Source organism: Anopheles nili, chromosome 3, assembly GCF_943737925.1.
Source record: "Anopheles nili chromosome 3, idAnoNiliSN_F5_01, whole genome shotgun sequence".
Lineage (NCBI taxonomy): Eukaryota > Metazoa > Arthropoda > Insecta > Diptera > Culicidae > Anopheles > Anopheles nili.
Genome location: NC_071292.1, coordinates 34,240,354 through 34,259,512, shown reverse-complemented (window position 1 = coordinate 34,259,512; position 19,159 = coordinate 34,240,354). Strand labels below are relative to the sequence as shown.

Sequence of the window (19,159 nt, the reverse complement as noted above, 5' to 3'; positions counted from 1 at the left end):
TCAGAAATCTCTGTCTCCCGTTATCAGCCGTGGCGTACTCTTGACAAATACACACTGATCACCCGGCGCGTAAATTGTAGCATTGATCGGTTGTTTCGGTAGTAGTAGCAGCAGCAGCTGTACAACAATCGGTGTGCTATGTTTTATTTTTATGTATCACCCATTGCATTCGCTTCTCACGCTAATCTAATCATCCTCGCCTATTGTACCAAGCGACAACGCGTAATGCATTGCGTAATTAGACCGTGAAGTAGCCGATTTCCTTTCCTTTGCTGAAGAACGCCACCAGACCGTCCAACACCTCCATCGCGTTGGGTATGATCTGAGTCGCGGGAAGGATGAATCCGTAGAATCCGTTATCGCGGAACTCGAACGTGGCGGCAACGGGCGTACCGTGCGTTCCGTGGGCCCAATCCGGCGAGGATCCTGATGCGATATCTGCGGAACCAGAGCGGTTAGAGTGGTTAGAGCAGGTTACGATGCACATTTGCGTCAAAGTCGCTGGCTCGCTAGAGATCGCTACATACACAAGACATCAGCCGTCGTGCCAAACTCGTAGGCCGTTCCATTCCGGCGGTAGATGGCAACGGCACTCGCTTCACCCATCTCCATCATGTCGTAGTAGTTCTCGGAATACTCCGCGTTCTGGTGTCCGTAGGGGAACAGAATGTACTGGCCGTACGAGTGGAACGACAGGTACGCGTGGATGTTGTCCTTAACGCTCACGAAGTAGTTCATGATGTTTTGCGTTTCGATTTCCGATCCTGCCTGCGGTCCGGCGTAGGTATCCGTGCATGGGACAGCCGAAGCACCACCCTCTGTAGCGATAGAGAGTTCACAAAACCTTCACTCTTTGAACGCATTGCACAGTGAATGACTGTCGATCGGGACGATCTTACCCATCCAATGTCCGGGGAAGTTACGGTTCATGTCCACACCGTAGCAAAGCACACTGTGCGGGTAGCGGTTCTTGCGCCACATCCTGTTGGTGGTTTTGGTGTAGTTCAAACCATCGGGATTCACCACCGGCAGAATGTACCAGTCGTAGTTCTCCGCTAGCTGGCGCACGTTCGGATCGTTCGAGGTGAGGAACTCGTTCATCACCCAAGTCACCGTGGCCGAAGTGATCCATTCGCGGGCATGGATGTTCGACTCGATAAACACACCCGGGTTGCCGGCTTTGTAGGAGATCTTGACCGCTTTCATGTCACGTCCCTCGTACGATTGGCCGATGGTTTGAACCGAAACTACCGACGGGTTTTCGGCCACCTTCTCATCGATCCAGGTGTACATGTCTTCCAGCGTTTGATAGTCTTCCCATCCGAAGGCGCGTCTATGTTTGCGCGGAGGACTTTCATCATCGATGAGCCTAAGATAGAGCAGAAAGAAGGAAGATCAACTAACAACGACTCGGGCTCGTTCCGCGCGATCCTTTCGCACGTACTGTTGGAGATTCGGAATTCTCAAACGGTGGGCCACAGCCAGGTTGGCAGCTAGCTCATCGAACTCCGCGTACTTGTGCGGTGGCACTACAATGTTGATTTTCATGTTCGTTTGCACCGGAGATTCCCAAAACAGATACTGAAACGGAGAAGATTGATCGAGCGTGGGTCACTCTAAGCACTGTGCATCGTTTGCGGTTGTGCACGTTCGTATCGCTCAAAAACACTCACGCCATCCGGGAACTGTTCCAAGTACTGGAAGGCTTCAAGCTGCTTTTGGGTAGCGATCGTCACCTCAAACACACGATAGTTATCGTACCGGACTTGCTCTCCCCGGAGCAACCCGGTAGCACAGCACAGCAGCAAAACGGCGGCTCTGAAGATCATTTCTAAGCGGGCCAACGGAACCGATAGAAGCTAGCGCAACGACCGGCACGCTTCTTTTATACCTAATACGGCAATAACTTTAAGCTGGCTATAAATACTGGTATGTAATGTCTGAGATAACAGGTGCAGAGGTAATTGTTTGGTGTGGCTTATCAGCACGACCAAGTGATCGGATTGATTGCAGCCATACGCTACTGGACGGCGTTTGTCAATCAACGTACGTACGACGTGGATAAGAAGCCTTGCTTTGTGGGGGAGCGATCTGTTTAGAATTGTCATCCGAATCCGTCCTATCGGACTGTACTGGCCATTGACGGGGGGTTTTGATCAATTGTGTACGTTTATTTCAAATTCGAATGAAAAGCCAGTTTTTGTTACAGCGTTCTTCGTTCGTTCGTCTACCAAAAACCCTCTCTTAGACATAGCACTGCCCGTAGAGTGCGACATTTTCCGTCTTTGCCGTTTCAATCCGCACCTGGTATCCGTCGTACACGACGTACAGCGAAACGTTCGGGACGACAAAGACGATCGAGTCGTAGACGTAGTAGTACTTGAACGGATATCCATCAACGCTTCCGTGCTCGAGCGCATGCATCAGCTCACTGTCAACCGTGAAGGTGTACTTGGTTGGAACATGCTCGTACTGCTTGCCGAACAGTGGCTGTACCACCACACTGTGACCGTTTAGGACGAGTTTGAAAGCCTGGTGGTGGTGATGGTGGGAAAAAGCAAACCGTTGTAAACGAGGTGTAAACAATTTGCTGCCACCCGCTTAACTTACCACATGGTTCTTCTCCAGCTTCTGCACGTAAACGGCCCAAGTGTAGGACACGGGATGATCCGAGGCGTACAGGATCCACTCGTTGTAGACCGGCGTCTTGCCGACGGTGTACTTGTACGGGGCATATTCATAGACAGGATTCACGACGCAAGCGTCCACATAACCGAACGATTTCATCACTTCAAAGTACCTGCGAAAAAGGCAACCAAAAGCCCAGTGTTACAGTGTACAGGCGTACTCGTGTACGATCGCCATGCTTACTTGGTGAACACGGTGCTTTCCGGTTGGAACGCCCACACCCAATCGTAATAGGGAACGTGATCGAACGCGACAGTTTCGTAGGCGGACTTGACAACGACGTCCACCACCGGGTGGGTGTAGTACATCGGGTACTCCACATCGACGAGGAACCGATTTTCCGGCACAAAGTGGAACTGATCGACGTCATGGTAGTACGAGGGGACAACGTGCTTCACCCAGAACCAGAACGGCTTGACAAACTCCACGTACGCCGGGTACACGTGCTGGTAGTCGACGGTGTAGAGATACTTCCGAACCGTGGTGTGGACGTCAGCGCACTCGTACGTCACCGGTACAGAGTAGCCCTCGAAGAAGGGCAGAACGCGTGGCACGCACTGCTGGTAGTAGTACGTCGGAGCCGTGTGGAAAGACGGGACGTGCGTGAGGTTCTTCTGGACCTCCGACTGTGCGCCGGTCCATTCGATCGACACAACCATGTCGTCCTTCACGCACTTGTGATCGTACGAGTAACCGTGGAAGTACGTGAGCTTTCCGTGAACCGATTCCGGCACGACGGTCTTCACCCAGTCGATGCAAACGTTCATGTTCTTCTCACCGGGAGTTTGACGGGTCACCTGCATGCCGACCGTCTTGAAGTACGTGCCGTGCTCGTGCGTGTAGTACACGTTGACGTCCCAGTAGTTAACGACCACGTCCGTTTTCTTGAAGACGGCGGTGAACTTCACGTACTGCCGGTAGTCCGGTGTGGTCCACAGCTCGTGCGGAATGACCTCACCGTCGACCTTGAACGTCAGTTCCATCTTGTCGAAGGGGTACATTTTGCATGGGTTGACGTAACCGACGACACCGTAGGAGGTCGGTTTGGGCGGGAGCACGGTCATGTAGAACCAGGTGAAGTATTTCGCCACAAAATCGAACACGGTTACGTGCTCCAGCTCGTGGAACAACTCCGACGTGAAGACATCGGTGAGCGTTTTGTAGTACTTCACCGTTGGTGGAACCTCAACGTCGAAGATCGACAGGTAGAAGTGCAGACCGGTGTACTTGGAGTGCGATTCGTACAGCACGACGTCCTTCTTCTTCGGCACCGGAACGGCGGTGACCGTTTCGTAGTGATGGCACACAGGGCAGCTGGTCTTGAGGTAGTCAACGTCCGTTTCGGGTTTGGCGAAAACCTGCGTCTTGACGTGCGACTTGAAGCCGACCACGTTCAACACTTCGTTGGCGTGCTTCGTCCAGACGAGCTTGAACGAGTTCTGCTGGAAGTTGAAGATGACGTCGAACACCAGTGGTACGTTGAAGTCAAACGCCTGCACACGCCGGCTACCCTGCCAGGTGAGGGCAAACGGATTGTACACCGACACGCCGTAGTACCCGTGCATCCACATGCGGAAGAAGCTGTTGACGGTGAGCGTCACCTCATTCTGGTTGGTAGTCGATGGGACCACAACGTTGTACTTGAACTGGGACACAAGCGGTAGCTTTAGATCAACCTTCACCGGAACGCCATCGTACGTCGGCGTGTACAGCTCGACATCGGCCACATTCAGCACGGTGGTAAACTGGTACTGCAGAGTCTTCAACACCGTCAGGTAGGTGTACGTGTAGAACTGCTTGATCGTTTCCTCGTTAAAGTACTTCGTGTACACGACCTTACCGTTGGCCATGAACGTGAACTCCACGTGAACGGGCACATTTTCGTAGTGCTTCGTGAGCGGCTCATTGACCGTCTTCGGGTCAACGTTGAACAGCTTGGGCCACACGAGCGAGAGCGGATTGTGCACACCCTCGAACTTGACGTACACCGAGTAGAGATCGTACACGCGATCCATCACGTACGGGGCGAAGCTGACGTAGAACTGGTTCACCTTGTTGTACTTCACATCCGCGATCATGTTACCGCGGATGATGCTGCCAACCTTCTGCTCGTGATCTAGGTAATCGTAGAAGAAGCCCTTCGTTTCGACCGCCGGATCGTAGTGCACAAACTCCTCCACCACGTGTTGCAGGTAGTGGTAGAAATCGGTACCGAAGTACACGTCCGAGTTGACCACGCTGCGCACGGTCGTGACGAAGTACGAGTAGAGATGCGGGTCTGTCTCCACCTTCATGAAGGCGACAAGCTTCGAGAGGTAGTGTACGTCCTCCATCGCGACGATCACCTTCACAGCGGCTACGCGCAACTCCACCGGCAGTGTTTCATCGACGACAACGGGGAACACGACTTCGAAGAGCGTGTCGTGCTCGTGCTCCATGATTTCCATCAGCGCGTAAATCACGTGCACCTGTAGGTGGCGATCGTACGGCAGCTCTAACACCTGCTCGCCCTTCACGAGCGGTACCAGCAGCTCTCCGACCGTACCCAGCTGGATGTTTTTCAAGCCGTGCAGCCACACGAGCTGCTCCTCGAACGTCTTGGCCTCCTTCAGCTTCTTGTAGTACACCTTGATGTACTTCTCGATCTCCGTCGAGTGTACGTCGTGCTGGAACGTCTTGTACACCATCGTACCGAACGAGAGGATGGCGGCACTGGCCACATCGGGCTTAACGTAGTTGGCAAAGTTGACAAAGTCTTCGACACTGTGCAGCAACTCCACAGACGGTGCGCGTACGTTGACACCCAGTGAAAACAGCATTCCGGCGGCGACCGATTCCTTGACCTTGTGGTTCTTCACCATATCCATCACGAACTGCACCGAGTACTTGGTTCCGACCGAGGGCAACACCTTGTAGAAAATGTCCACCGCCATCAGATCCTTCGGGGTGGTCGATTTCGTCAGCACCGTCCAGAACTGAGCGTAGTTCTCGACGGTGAACGGCTTCAGCGCTTCGATGATGCGCGTTATCACGAGTCCATGCTTCGTGTCGGTTTCGTGATGGTTGATTGGGTTTTCCTATTTCCGGGAAGAATCAAAACCAAACTTTGTTTTGCACTGCTGTCTGAGGGTCAAGTGCCGTAGGTAGGCTTACCTGCAGATACTGGACAGCTTCGTACAACATCACCTGCACCTTGGTACCGACGGTGGAAATGTCTACAACCGGGCTGATGGTAGAAATGGTCGGATACGTCTCTTCGAACACCGACTCAGGCGTTTCGTAGTGCACGTGGTGGTACATCTGGACAATTGGATGGAATTTATGTTAATCGCTATCCCGTTCCAAGCACCTAGCATCATCGTCACTTACGGGGAAGCCAGAGAACTCAAACGTCTTGCTCGGAGCAACGGTTTCCAAGTACACCAGCGACTGCTTGGTGGTGACGAACTGCTTCTGACCCTCCACGGTGAACGGCTGCACGTACTTAGTGCTCTCGGAGTGCACGTTCTTCACATGTACGCCATCCTTCGCAAACGTCAGCTCGTACTCCACCACCGGTAGCACCGAGTTCCACGTGGTCCAGTTGTGGTACACGTGGAATGGCTCAATGTTGGCGTACACATCGTACGGCTGGTGGGTGAACGATTCATAGTCCGGTGTCTTCACAATCTGCACCTTCTCGTTGACCGAATGCACCGCGTAGGTAACGTTGACCTTTCCGAACACGGTCTCTTCGCTTTCAGTGAACACGAACGGTTTGACGAACTTTTTCGTCGGGATCTTGTCGACAGGCAGCTGCATCAAGCTCGCCACACTCTTCTTCAAGTTGACGCTCCATAGCACGTCCGTCTTGGTGGTGAACACCTCCTGCACTAGACCGAACTTATCGTAGGTCACGTAGAAAGGCTGCACGAAGACTTCCGCCTGCTTGACGTACTGGGTGTAGTTCTCCGCCGTCGGTTCCACCGGTATGGGGAGAGAGCCCGTGTACAGGAACACCTTCGGGTCGGCGAAGTACACAAACGTACCATTTCCGGAGGGATCTATTGGAGGAATGTAGGACCACATAGCAGCTTGAGAACCCGCACACAGTTTAAGCAGTTATCCTTGCTACAATACCTGGTCGAACGTGCATGTACGCCTTCACCTGGTACATCGAACCATATTCTGGTTCAAACACGCCAGTTGTCACATCCAGCACATACTGATACACGTACTCCTCGGTGCCCGTGCCAAAGAAAACACTTTTAACCACGCTTCCGTGGGCCCAGCTCGTAGCCGCCACCAGGGCAAACGCTAGAAATACAGTTTCAATAAACAAAAACCCCATTCAGGATATCTACTCCATGATGGTGGCTAACTTTGAATTGCTTTCAAACTCACCTAGTACTAACCACTTCATCGCACACAACACGCTCACCGATCCGAATTTCGCACTGATCTCGTTCGCTCCTGTCGTAACCTTTTCGAACGCCACCAAAGGACGCCAACCGGCCAACTGCTCACAGGGATCGAGCGTTGGGCGACTTTTAAGGCGTTTGCTTATCGCGAATGCCGTGCCAATTGTTTACCTTGCCTTTGCCACAGGAGCATAGTGGGTCATCAGTCGAGGCAACATTTATGTTCAAACATGGTGCAAACTGCAGATAGCTTGGTGCATCGGTGCATTGATAATTGCGTTCGCTGGCACGACGCGTTGTTATGCGAACGAAAGGATCTGCCGAAAACGCGGAACCGCCTTGTTTTAGCGATCTCGGGTAGTAGCCAGTTCATTGACCCGTTGTAACAATGTTGCGGTGTGTAGCGTACATAAGCCACCATCGTTTTCTCGGCGTTCGGAATCTGTGAACCACAGATGCAGCGTTAAGAAGCAAGTTCGATTGCCTTAACCGGAAAATGTTAAATGCTTGTTTTATTAATCACGCGATGAAACGTGATGTTTAATCAATGTATTGTATACAATACTTTACTGGGAATAGAACTGTAAACGAACATTTGAAAATGAACTTCCCAATGAACAGTGGCAGTGAATAGTTTCTTTAAAAGCATCGCCAACTTAGAAAAGTTTACATAAGTAGAAAAAATGTCCCATCGTTTTCGTGAACCCGCATGAATATTTGCAGGCTGGTAACGCAACGTACAGACTTGTATGCAAACTCAGTAGGCATGCTAATCAACTTGTACAGTGCGTTTCGTTCATTTATGACTGGAGGAGGTTTCATCTACTATCGAACAATATGGGGTGTAATTTATAAAAAAAAGCATCATGCATAAAATCGAACATGACATAAGACAGTGCCCGAAACGAAATTTGGCGTAATGATCGTTACTCGATAACCGCTAAACAATGTAAGCACTGAGCAATATTTTTCATACAACCCAACGTACTGATCGCGTCGTTGCATAATCATGCACAGGCGGTACCCCAGACGACTGCATCGAAGTACCAGTGTCTGTTCTTAACCCGCAGCATGCGGATGGGACTGCGCGAGATGGAGTTAACGTGGATTCGGGCGTTCCTGGTGTTTTACTTCGCGCTGGGAATCCCACAAGATTGCGCCGGTCAAAGGTGAGTCGGCAGGCGATAGAGGCCTGCCCATCGAGTCTGACACTTGTCTGGCAAAACTAATCGAGCCGGTGATGCCCGGTTTAGGTACGTGATACTGGCACCCCGTATGGTGCGTCCACATTCGACGTACGATTTGGTGGTGACAAATGTTGCCACGAGCAAGCAGCGGTTTCGGTGTGAAATTGTCAACGCTAGTGACGCCGTTTTGGGATCAACATCGGTAGACGTGAATCCTAACGAGATCAGAAAGGTGGAAGTTTACGTAAGTGCCCGGTGGAAGTTTATGTGCCTTTACGCTCACGAGGACACGGGGGTTTTATTGTGCAATCTTCACAGCTGGACAGCATGCAGATGGGAAGCTATCGGTTGAAGGTTTGGGATGAGCAGCAGAGTCGCTTCCTAAATGCCACCGAGCTGGAGTACACCGAAAAGAGCTACCTGGTGCTGTTTCAAACGGATAAGCAGGTGTACAAACCCGGCGACAGGGTTCAGTTTCGTGTGGTGTTCCTTTTCCCAGACACGACGCCGGTGTGGAATGCCGTCAGACCCAGCATTTTCATCACCGACCCGGACAGGTACCGCATGAGGCAATGGCTTAATGTCACACTTCAAAGCGGAGTGTTTGAGGGTAGTTTTCAGCTGGCACAATACACATCGGCTGGGTTATGGACGATCAGCACCTTAGTGAACGATCAAGTGAGTTGAGTTGAGTTTATTTTTGTAAAGATCCCATGAGCTGTTGTGTGAATGACCTCCGCACATTCTGTACTTAAAGAGCTACAAAGACTCGTTCCATGTAGAGGAGTACACGCTACCGTTGTTTAAAATCAGCACCCTGAGCGTCCCAAATGCGTATTTTAATTGCGACGAGCCGCGAATGTTCCTGAAGCTCGCGGCAAACTACGCCCATGGAGGATCCGTTCGGGGAACTGCCACGGTAGTGGTACGCGCCAATTACAACAACTATCCTTCACAAACGAAGGAAGTGGGACGGAAACAGGTCCCTATCGATGGGACGGTTCTGGTGGATTTCCCAACCGCAATTGTTGCGCCAAACTGCACCGAAGAACGAACTGTCTGGTTTGATGTCACGGTGACGGAGGGCCTGACGGGCGTTAGTTACAACGTCATCAGCCAGTTCACGGTGTACAACTCGCAGGGTGTAACTATGGAGGTCGTGGATCGAAACGATGCCTTCTATCCGGGGCTGGCGATGCAGATGAAAGTTCGGCTTACAAACGTGCACGAAACGCCGCTGCAGAACAGGCACGTTACGATTCTGTACAGGGTCCTGAAAAACCATGAGGACGAAGTGATCACCAACTTGATGTCGCTTAAAACCAACGTCAATGGAATCGTCAAGTTTTCAATCAACACTACGCTTGACACGGTTGAGGTCGACGTGGAAGGTGTCTACAAGAACAACACATATGAGCTGATGTTCGCTTATCCAGCTTACGAAGACCGAAGTCTCGATTACCTAGCGATCTACACACGCCAAGCATAGTTAGTACCCACACGGTAACGCTGCCAAGCAACCAGGCAACAATCAAAGACGTTTTGTAACCCGTTTTAGCTACGTTGTCCATCGTAACATTACCGTCGACATCCATTCGAACGTGAAGCTCATGAGGATCTACTACGTGGGAATAACTCGTGGGAAAGTAAGCGAAAGTGGCCTACTGGAGTCTCTGAAGCCCGGAAATACCCATCATTTAGTTTTAAAAGCACGACCCCAGATGCTCCCACAGATGAGGTTGTTGGTGTATACCGTGCTAGAGGATGGCAAAATATTGAGCGTTTCTAGTGTGGTGCATTTTTTACCACCCAAAAATTCGGTAGGTATTCGCCGGTGCAAGGAGTATGGAAGATTTTCACTCGACTGAATGTATGCTTCCAGCTGATCATTACGCAAACCCCCACGGAGCCGAACAAGGATGCGTACAAATTTAACATAAGCGCTGAAGAAGGCGCCTTCGTTGGGTTGTTGGGCGTTGACGAACGTATCAACTACGGGACGGTAGCGAGCAATGACATTTCTGTGAAAAAGCTGGAGAATGCACTTCGATCACAAGAAGACTCCTCGAGTCCGTGGCTTAGCCACGATAGTTTCGGCGTGAGTATTGGTTTTGCGCACGCGTCTTATACATGACCATAATTTCTACTTCCATTTCAACCAAACCAGAGTGTCGGGGTAAAATTGATAACCGATGGATACCTTCCTGACGGTAAACGAGCGCGAGTTTGTGTACCCGAAACGAACATCTTTTCATGAACATGTTTTACTTCGTCGATCTTTCAGTTGGATTTGTACCCCATTCGTTTGTTGATTTCGAGCGTAGATCTGCGCCGCATAAAGAAGTTACTGTGCGCGAGGATTTCCCCGAAACTTGGATATGGGAGTCCCTCGCAGTGCCAAAGTAAGCATGTTCTGCGTGAAATAGTTTATCGGTAGCACTAAGAAAACTATTCACTTCTTGCTTTCTTGTAGTGGGAAGGGTTCCGTAGTGAAAAAACTACCCGACACCCTAACAACTTGGCATGTGACTGGATTCTCGGTGGGTCGCGTCTATGGATTGCAAATTTTGGAAAAACCGCTGCGCGTGAAACCTACGAAGCGCATCTTTGCGCAACTGCATGCACCTTCGTCGATCAAATGCTTCGAGGAGGTTACGGTGCATTGTTTGGTGCACAACAACGGCAAACCGGTCAATGTGACGCTGGAGATGCGAGATATGCTCCCAGTGACGCCTATATTCCTAGAGCAAGGAACAACCAAGAGCGTTCGTTTGAAGCTTCACGCAACCCGACTCGGCACGTTACCAGTGGAAATTATCGTGAAAGGTGCTCGGGGGGCTACAATCGACCATATGATCCGATCGATCGCAGTACATCCGGAAGGCGTGATGAAAACGATCGAAGATGTTCGATTGCTCAATTTTCCCACACAAAGCAAGTTGAGTTTTAACCTTTCGCTGCCGGTACACAACGTCAATCGAACGACAAATCACTTCGAAGCTGTCACCCTTTCGTTGGTTGGTAAGACTTGACTTGATGCGTTTATATAGCCCAAAGAAGCTTTACTAATGTGTTGAGTTGCAGGATCGTTCCTTAACCTGAACCAGTTCGATTTGGAGCATTTGCTTACCGCGTCGCATGGCAATGGAGAGGAAAGCCTGATGTACCTGCAAACAACGATGGCAATATACGAATACTTACTGCAAGCGCAACGTCTGCAGCAGGGAAGCAACGAGAAATTCATATCCTATTTGGAAGCAGCGCATCAGCAACTGCTGCAGTTTCGCTTAGAAGATGGATCGTTCAGCATGTTTGGCTATGTCCATCAGTGCGGTGGTGTATGGTTCACGGCCGCTACCGTGGAAGCACTGTCCAAGCTCTCTGCTTACGTTCCAGTGGCAGATGTGGTGATGATCGACGCGTTAGACTGGCTCGCGGAACAAAGCCGAGATGATGGTAGCTTCAACGAGAGTTGCGCGATCGCGCATCCACACATTCAGCGCACTGGTGGAAAGGAACTTTCCCTTGCCAGTAGCGTGTTGTTTGCCTTCGTAGATCACAAGTTTTCCGCTCGTTACGAATCGCTTATAAACAAAACCGTCACCCTACTGCTGAGCTCAGACATACGGGATGTTTATGTGCTGGCAAAGGTAAGCTACCTGCTTGCGCTCATCGACCATCCCCAGCGAACGGAAGTGCTGGAAAAACTGAACAAACTTGCCGTGGTTGAAGGAGTGTATCGTTTTTGGAGAGTAACGCAGCCGTCTCCGAATGAAAAACGAAACCAAGAAGCTACAGCGTACGCGTTGCTAGCAAATTTGAAGGCAAATGCTATCGAACAACTGGAGCTGGTTCGCATTGCCCAGTGGATCCAAAAGCATAGCCTTTCGGGGGAACGTTGCGTTCCATCGCTGGATAAGATCGTTGCTCTGCGTGGACTGGCCATGTTCCGTTTAAAAATTCCTAAATCTCCTGCCAAACTCTTCATCGAAGCAGGAAGCCATCGATTTGAAGTGAACGCGTCTAACCAGGATCTCTTGCAAACGGTCAGCTTGCCGGATGGTACCACCGATGTAAGAGTAACGGCAAGAGGAACAGGATTACTTTTAATAAAGCTAGCCTTGAGGTACAGCGTTCCAACCAACAGCAGCAGTTCTGTTGGTGTTCAAATTCAGAAAACCGCTTCTGTACAGCGTGAGCTATCGTTGCTAGTATGCATTCTTGCACATCCACGGAACGCCTACCAATCGAAATTGTTGATGGTAGCTATTGATTTACCCACCGGCTACGAACTTGACCAACGGAATGCGGAATACGATAATGGCACCAAAGTAAGTAGACAAATGCTAAGATCAAAAAAGGGAATGTAATTCTCTAAACTTCTTTCGATAGAGCGTTAACGTTATGAACAACAATACCGAGCTGGCGCTTGTGTGGGACACCGAAGAGGTGGCAGAATTTTGCTGTACCGTAAAGGCCATGTCTCGTTTCACGATGCCGGAGATGCTAAGAGGATTGGTTTATCTCTTCTCCTTTGACACGAAAGGTATGCTGTATGCGATACGTCAGGTTTATAAATAATTTACATGATTTTATTATGTATTTTCAGACGTAATCGAAGCATTTGAATTTTAATGGAATGCACAATGCACCATTTGTAATAAATTAAATGTTGTATGCAGCGTTGAAAGTGTTGACTATTTTTAGACGCCGTGAAGTATGCAATATGCATTCATTAGCGAGTAACTTTATGCTGTGCGATGTTTTGTAAATTCGGTTTTCGTATAATAAAGCGGTACGATTTCCGTTTCCGATACTAATTGTGCAGAAAATTTCAAACAAACTACCGTTATTTGCATTTTTATTTCACTGTTTAGAAGTAATCTTTGATATTGTTCGTGCAATTGAAAGGCAAAAACCAAGTCAGTCATTGCAGCATAATTTACACTTACACAATAATGACGTCGGACATTCGCTGTTACAATCATAGCTACATTTTCTTCAGTGTATCCTAGTACACTAGGGATGAATCATGGCGATGTTTTTTTTTTGAATGCGTCGTGCTTCGTACCACATGCAATTTCAAGGTCACGTTTGTTTTCCATCACTACAGAGTGGCTTCAGCCGGCTTCAGTTTGTATGCGAGACGCCAGCAAGCGTCACGATTCTCGCAGTTGCGCACACTCGCTCATCATCGCGCTCGCGTAGCACTTTATGTTTTTGTTTTGATTATAGCGTGTTCACTCACATCACGATGCCGGTTGTTCACGAGCTGAGAAGAGATAAATACAACCATTTGGCCGGCCGGGAGTGTCAGTACTGTTTCAGATAGAAGAGTGAATCTATTCGGCCAGTGTGGTTTTCTTGTGAGTTTAGTATTTACTGTTTACAGAAGCAAAAATGTTCGGAATAGCAAAACCGTTTGAAAATGTGGGGCAACGATCCCAGCCAGTGCAAGAGAACGATAAAAATGGGTGAGCAAACGCAACATTTGCGTAACTTCGACGCAAATTTTTGACATTACGCAAGAAATGATATCATCTATTTTAGCGGATGAGTCATGCGTGAATTTTCGTGGGAAGCAACGTTTCACTGTGGGGGTATTTTTTCTTCTCCCAAAATACAAATTTGGTGTTTATTATTCTGTCCCCAGCAATTACTCCATCGTTGGTTCCAGAATAATTCGATCAAATTCGGATTACCGCGTGGCGGTTACGACGTTCGATGTAAAGACCCCAATTGCATTCCGTATATCCATCGTAACGGAAGGTACAACCATCAAAAGCGAAGACGTGACGTTATCCAGCAATGATTCACGCATCATTTGTCTTCCGGTGAGCAATTAGCTAGAAGATGATAATGATCTAGGGGTGTAAAATAATCGCGGATTTTTCTTCCTCCCACCTTAGATTGGTAATATTGAAGAAAAAGACTACGATCTGGTCGTGGAAGGGCTTTCGGGAATTGTCTTTCAGAAAAAGGCCGCACTAGACTATGACAACAAGTATTGCTCCGTTTTGATTCAAACCGATAAGTCTGTGTACAAACCGGGTGATGCCATACGTTACCGGGTGCTGTTGGTGGATCGCGATATGAAGCCACTTTCAGTGGACAATGCAGCGACCGTTTACGTTTGTGACGGCAAAGCCAATCGAATTCAGCAATGGAGCAACGTCTCGGTAAGCGAACTGGGAGTTTTCGAAGCGGAACTTCCACTCTCAACGGAACCTGTACTCGGCGAGTGGACCATATTCGTCGATGTTCATGGAGTGGTAAGTATGCCGGGTGTGCTGGGCGGCAAAGAGCACGAGAGTCACTAAGCAAAATTGACCTTTGAACAGAAACAATCTAAAACGTTCGATGTCGATAAGTACGTTCTGCCAACGTACGAGGTGACGGTGGAAAGCCCCGGTTACACGTTCCTCGATGATGATCTGCTGAAGGTGGTCATCAATTCGAAATACACCTACGGCAAGCCAGTGGTTGGAGAGCTGAAGTTGTCTGTGAAGCAGAGCACGCCGAATTATGGATTCTTCGGACGCAGCGTAAACCAATCTACAATGTTCTGCCAGAAGGTGCAACCGATCGATGGCAAGGCGATCGTGGAGATCGACTTGAAGGGGATTCTCAAATCGATGGCATATATTCGGGAGCTTGCGATCGATGCGGAAGTGTGCGAAACGCTGACTGGGCGCACGCAGAAAGGATCCACCAATGTGGTGTTGCACGAGCATCGTTACAATTTTCGTTTGATTGAAGAATCGCCCTATTTTCCCGGACTACCGTACAATGCCTGGGTTCAGGTGTCGCACCCGGATGGCAGCCCCGTGCAGGATAGCACCGAAAAAATAGAGATTTCGTTGCGAAATTCCAACATAGCTTTGTTTCAGCAATCCTCGACGCTAGACAACGATGGCATGGTTAAACTAAGCGTCGATCTGGATAAGTTCGATTTCGATTATCTAAGCGTGGAGGTACTGTATCGAGGCAAGAACCACTACATCCAGGGAATTAACAAACCCCGCGCACATCAAGATGCGCTAATGCAGGCGAACCTTACTGAAAAAGAGTATGTACATTTCCACTGCATGAAACATCATGCGATACATTGTGTGTGCAATGAGAGCAATAATTTTTCCTCTTTTACCAGACCCTCGCTAGGAAAGGAGTTAAAGTTTGTGGTGGCTTGTACAAAACCACTGAAATTTGTGGCGTATACTCTACTGTCAGGAGGTGAGCTGCTGGCGGCTGGTTCAGTTCATGGTTCAGATTCAAACACAGTCAGTATTACACTTTCATCAACGTACCGCATGGTTCCGCGTGCGAAGCTGTTGATGCATTACATTAGCAACACAGGGTATATCGTCACCAGCTGTACCAAGGTCACGTTTAAAGGTGTATTTGAAAACGAGGTGAGTACCGGGCTACTAAGCGCTGATAGTGCAAGCGGAAATGGAAGCTGTAATTAAATGACGCTTTTCCTAGATCCATCTAAGCCTATCTAAGGACGAAGTGCAACCGGGAGAATCGATCGACATTGATATACGAGCGGGAAAAGATTCATACGTCGGGCTGCTAGCGGTGGATCAGAGCGTTCTGCTGCTGAAGTCCGGAAACGATATCGTTCGTGACGATGTAGTGCAACAGCTAGAACAGTATGAATCGGCGAAAAGCTATCGCGGTGGATGGGACGATCTGTCCGATTGTCAGGTACGAAAAAGATTCTTTAAAAGGAACAATCAGATAGGATTATTCCAATGTGGAATATGTTTCCAGAATAAATGGTCAAATTTTTGATCTATTTTCCAGGATGCTGGTGCGGTGTTATTGTCAAATCGACTAGTTCCTATACGTAAGCTTCCTAGTTTTAAGGTTTTTACGTTTACATCACCTACAGATGTAAAATTCTCGTTTCTCTTAAACAGGCATATTTCCAGAGGCGGCGTTGTTTGCATGTGCCTCTCCGATGGGAGGATTTGGAGCCCCTCCAGTGATGATGCGAAGTTGCCAAATGAAAATGGCTGATAATATTGTTGCTTCGGTAGATTCCAGCCAACCGGCGGTTCGAACTAAATTTCCTGAGACGTGGATATGGGAAAGCATAAAATCCTGGTGAGTAATGTAACTATCGATTGGAACTAGGAATCAAGAAATATAATCTTGCAAATCGTTTTATCGTTTCATTGTTTCAGTAAGGAAGAGGAGTGCATTAAAAAAATCGTGCCCGACACGATAACGTCCTGGATCATCACGGGATTCGCGCTCAGCAAGACCCGTGGCATTGGACTGGTGGACGCTCCTTCGAAGATAAATGTGTTTCTACCGTTTTTCCTTTCGATCGACCTACCATATTCGGTGAAGCTGGGAGAATCCGTACGCATACCGGTGATCGTATTCAACTACACCGATGCTGATCAAGCTGTAGATGTTGTGTTCTTCAACAAGGACAATGAATTTGCATTCATATCTGATGAAAACGGTGCTAACGTGCATGAAGGTGAGCAGTTCGATGTCAATGTAAATGTGCTTTTTAGGATAAATTTATTTTTTTACCCCTATCCCTCAGACAATAATCGACAGGTAAAATCTTTGGTGCCTTGCAATAGCGGAAAAACATTTTCATTCACGATCAAACCAGAAAAGGTGGGGCACATTACGCTGAAGCTGATGGCTAAATGTCCTTTAGCGGGTGATGCCATTGAAAGGCAGCTACTTGTGGAGCCGGAAGGGCTACCACAGTACGTCAACAAGGCATTACTGATCGATCTGCGTTCGGCGAAAGAGGTCCAGCAAACGTTCAACGTCGACATACCGGAGGATGCAGTGCCGAATTCGACGAAAGTTGAGATATCCGTAATTGGCGATGTGCTAGGATCGTCGATTGAAAATCTTGAATCACTTATACGGATGCCATTCGGGTGTGGTGAACAAAACATGCTCAATTTCGTGCCCTGCATTTTGGTGTTGGATTACCTGAAGGCGTGCGGACGTTTGTCCGTGACAGTCGAGAGCAAAGCGAAGAACTGCATGTTGGTAGGCTATCAACGAGAGCTCACGTACAAGCATCAGGATGGATCATTCAGTGCGTTTGGTGAGAGTGATAAAAGCGGCAGCACCTGGTTGACGGCATTCGTGGCGAAGTCCTTCCAGCAAGCAGCAAAGCACATCACGATCGAGGAGAACGTCATCGACAAGGCGTTATTCTGGCTTACCACAGTCCAGGCGGCCGATGGGTCATTCCCGGAAGTTGGCACGATCTGCCACAAGGACATGCAGGGTGGTTCTGGATCGGGAATCGCTCTTACCGCCTACACAGTGGTAGCATTTCTGGCGAGTGCGGAGTTGGGTGAAAAATACAAACCGACAATCAACAAGGCCTTGGCTTACATTCAGGATCACATTTCCGAGCTGAATGACATCTATGCGCACTCGCTGGTAGCATACGCTCTGCAAATAGCCGATCATTCTCTAAAAACTGAAGTGTTGGCTAGTCTTCGCACAAAAGCAAAGCAGGAGGGAGATTACTTGTGGTGGAGCAAACCGATTGTGGAATCGTCTAAAAGCGACGAGTTCAGGTGTTGGCACCGGCCCTGCTCGGTGGATGTCGAGATGAGTGCGTATGGACTGTTGGCCACGTTGAAAGCATACGACATGCTGGAAGGTTTACCCATCATGAAGTGGTTGGTTTCGCAGCGTAACGACATGGGCGGTTTCCAGTCTACTCAGGACACGGTGGTCGGATTGCAGGCGCTTGCTGAAATAGCGGCACAGTTGTCCTCTTCGGAGGCGAACATTTCGGTGAAAGTAACGCTTCCATCCGGGATTGAGAAACACGTCACCGTCGATCGTGACAATGTGCTGGTGCTGCAGAAGCACGAGCTGCCGGAAGAAACGAAAGATGTGGAAATGATGGCTACCGGTGCCGGGTGTGCTCTGTTCCAGCTGTCCTACAAATACAACATCAAGAAAGAGGACAGTAGCCCACGCTTCACGCTGCATCCCTTGGCCAAGAAAGGATCGTTGAAGGGCTACATCGATCTATCTGTATCGACATGCTTTATTCCGAAGGAAGATCAAGCCGTGTCGAACATGGCCGTTATGGAGGTGGACATGCCGAGTGGGTTCATCGTCGAGAACGATACACTAGAACAACTGAAGAAGCATGCACTGGTTAAGGTGCGTATCGCGAATGGTTGCTGTGGAAATCACTAACCCCTAACCGATTGACGATGATGTTTCTTTTTGCAGAAGGTAGAAACAAAGCGAGGTGATACGACGGTTGTTTTGTACTTTGATAACATCGGCGAGAAGATGGTGAACCTTGAGCTGGCAGCGTTTCAGAAGCACGAGGTGGAGAATGCTAAACCCGCGAATGTTATCATTTACGACTATTACGACAACAGTAAGTGTTTGAGGGTGAGCTGGCACGTGTCCAATTACTTATTGTGTTTTTTCTTAATTTCGTAGCTCGTTGTGCGCGATCATTCTACAATATTGCTGCATAATTATTCATCGATCGGAGATTGCAGCGGGATAAAAAACGAGGATTAGCATTTGTTCAACGGCACTAACCACAACGCTTTTCGATGTAATGTGATAAAAGATGCAAACAATAAAACCACAACATTTATGTGAAGTAACAGCGCTCATTACGTGTTTTTACTCCCCGCATGTCGTTTTCGATGAACGTGTGAGCTTCATGTTTTAATCGCACACAAACGATGACCTTGCATACCCTCCTATTACGCGGAAATGTATCTCGACCGCCGGTGGGTGGGGAAATTTCTCCCAACCTATTTTCTGATCTGGGTTTTCCCGGCATTTGCGGCGTCTCTGAAAGCATAGAATCAGCTCGCATTGATCGCGGAGCAAAATCCCCAGATC

The 19,159-nt window shown here is 48.9% G+C and overlaps 4 protein-coding genes across 4 annotated transcripts; 2 read left to right on the top strand and 2 right to left on the bottom strand.

The window, feature by feature from the left end:
- Positions 1-238: 238 nt before the first annotated feature.
- On the bottom strand, positions 239-1,829 carry LOC128722917 (zinc carboxypeptidase-like). The gene is made up of 5 exons (XM_053816609.1): positions 1,674-1,829; positions 1,445-1,581; positions 900-1,369; positions 528-818; positions 239-438 (listed from the first exon to the last, which is right to left on the bottom strand). The coding sequence occupies exons 1-5, from the start codon at positions 1,827-1,829 to the stop codon at positions 239-241; spliced, it is 1,254 nt and encodes a 417-aa protein (XP_053672584.1).
- A 323-nt stretch (positions 1,830-2,152) lies between these two features.
- Positions 2,153-7,174, bottom strand: LOC128727285 (uncharacterized). The gene is made up of 7 exons (XM_053821181.1): positions 7,072-7,174; positions 6,808-6,984; positions 6,058-6,731; positions 5,842-5,988; positions 2,872-5,765; positions 2,611-2,800; positions 2,153-2,532 (listed from the first exon to the last, which is right to left on the bottom strand). The coding sequence occupies exons 1-7, from the start codon at positions 7,088-7,090 to the stop codon at positions 2,245-2,247; spliced, it is 4,389 nt and encodes a 1,462-aa protein (XP_053677156.1). The 5' UTR covers positions 7,091-7,174; the 3' UTR covers positions 2,153-2,244.
- Positions 7,175-8,159: 985 nt separating this feature from the next.
- Positions 8,160-12,910, top strand: LOC128724123 (alpha-1-inhibitor 3-like). Its single transcript, XM_053817887.1, has 12 exons — positions 8,160-8,257; positions 8,342-8,519; positions 8,594-8,953; positions 9,033-9,763; positions 9,834-10,095; positions 10,158-10,373; positions 10,443-10,485; positions 10,560-10,677; positions 10,749-11,296; positions 11,360-12,606; positions 12,668-12,821; positions 12,885-12,910. Exons 1-12 carry the CDS (start codon positions 8,160-8,162, stop codon positions 12,908-12,910), a joined length of 3,981 nt encoding a protein of 1,326 aa, XP_053673862.1.
- Positions 12,911-13,233: 323 nt separating this feature from the next.
- On the top strand, positions 13,234-18,891 carry LOC128724121 (thioester-containing protein 1 allele R1-like). Its single transcript, XM_053817886.1, has 12 exons — positions 13,234-13,289; positions 13,929-14,109; positions 14,185-14,547; positions 14,617-15,344; positions 15,426-15,687; positions 15,761-15,985; positions 16,085-16,127; positions 16,201-16,387; positions 16,468-16,772; positions 16,842-18,451; positions 18,524-18,677; positions 18,743-18,891. Exons 1-12 carry the CDS (start codon positions 13,234-13,236, stop codon positions 18,778-18,780), a joined length of 4,152 nt encoding a protein of 1,383 aa, XP_053673861.1. The 3' UTR covers positions 18,781-18,891.
- Positions 18,892-19,159: the final 268 nt, after the last annotated feature.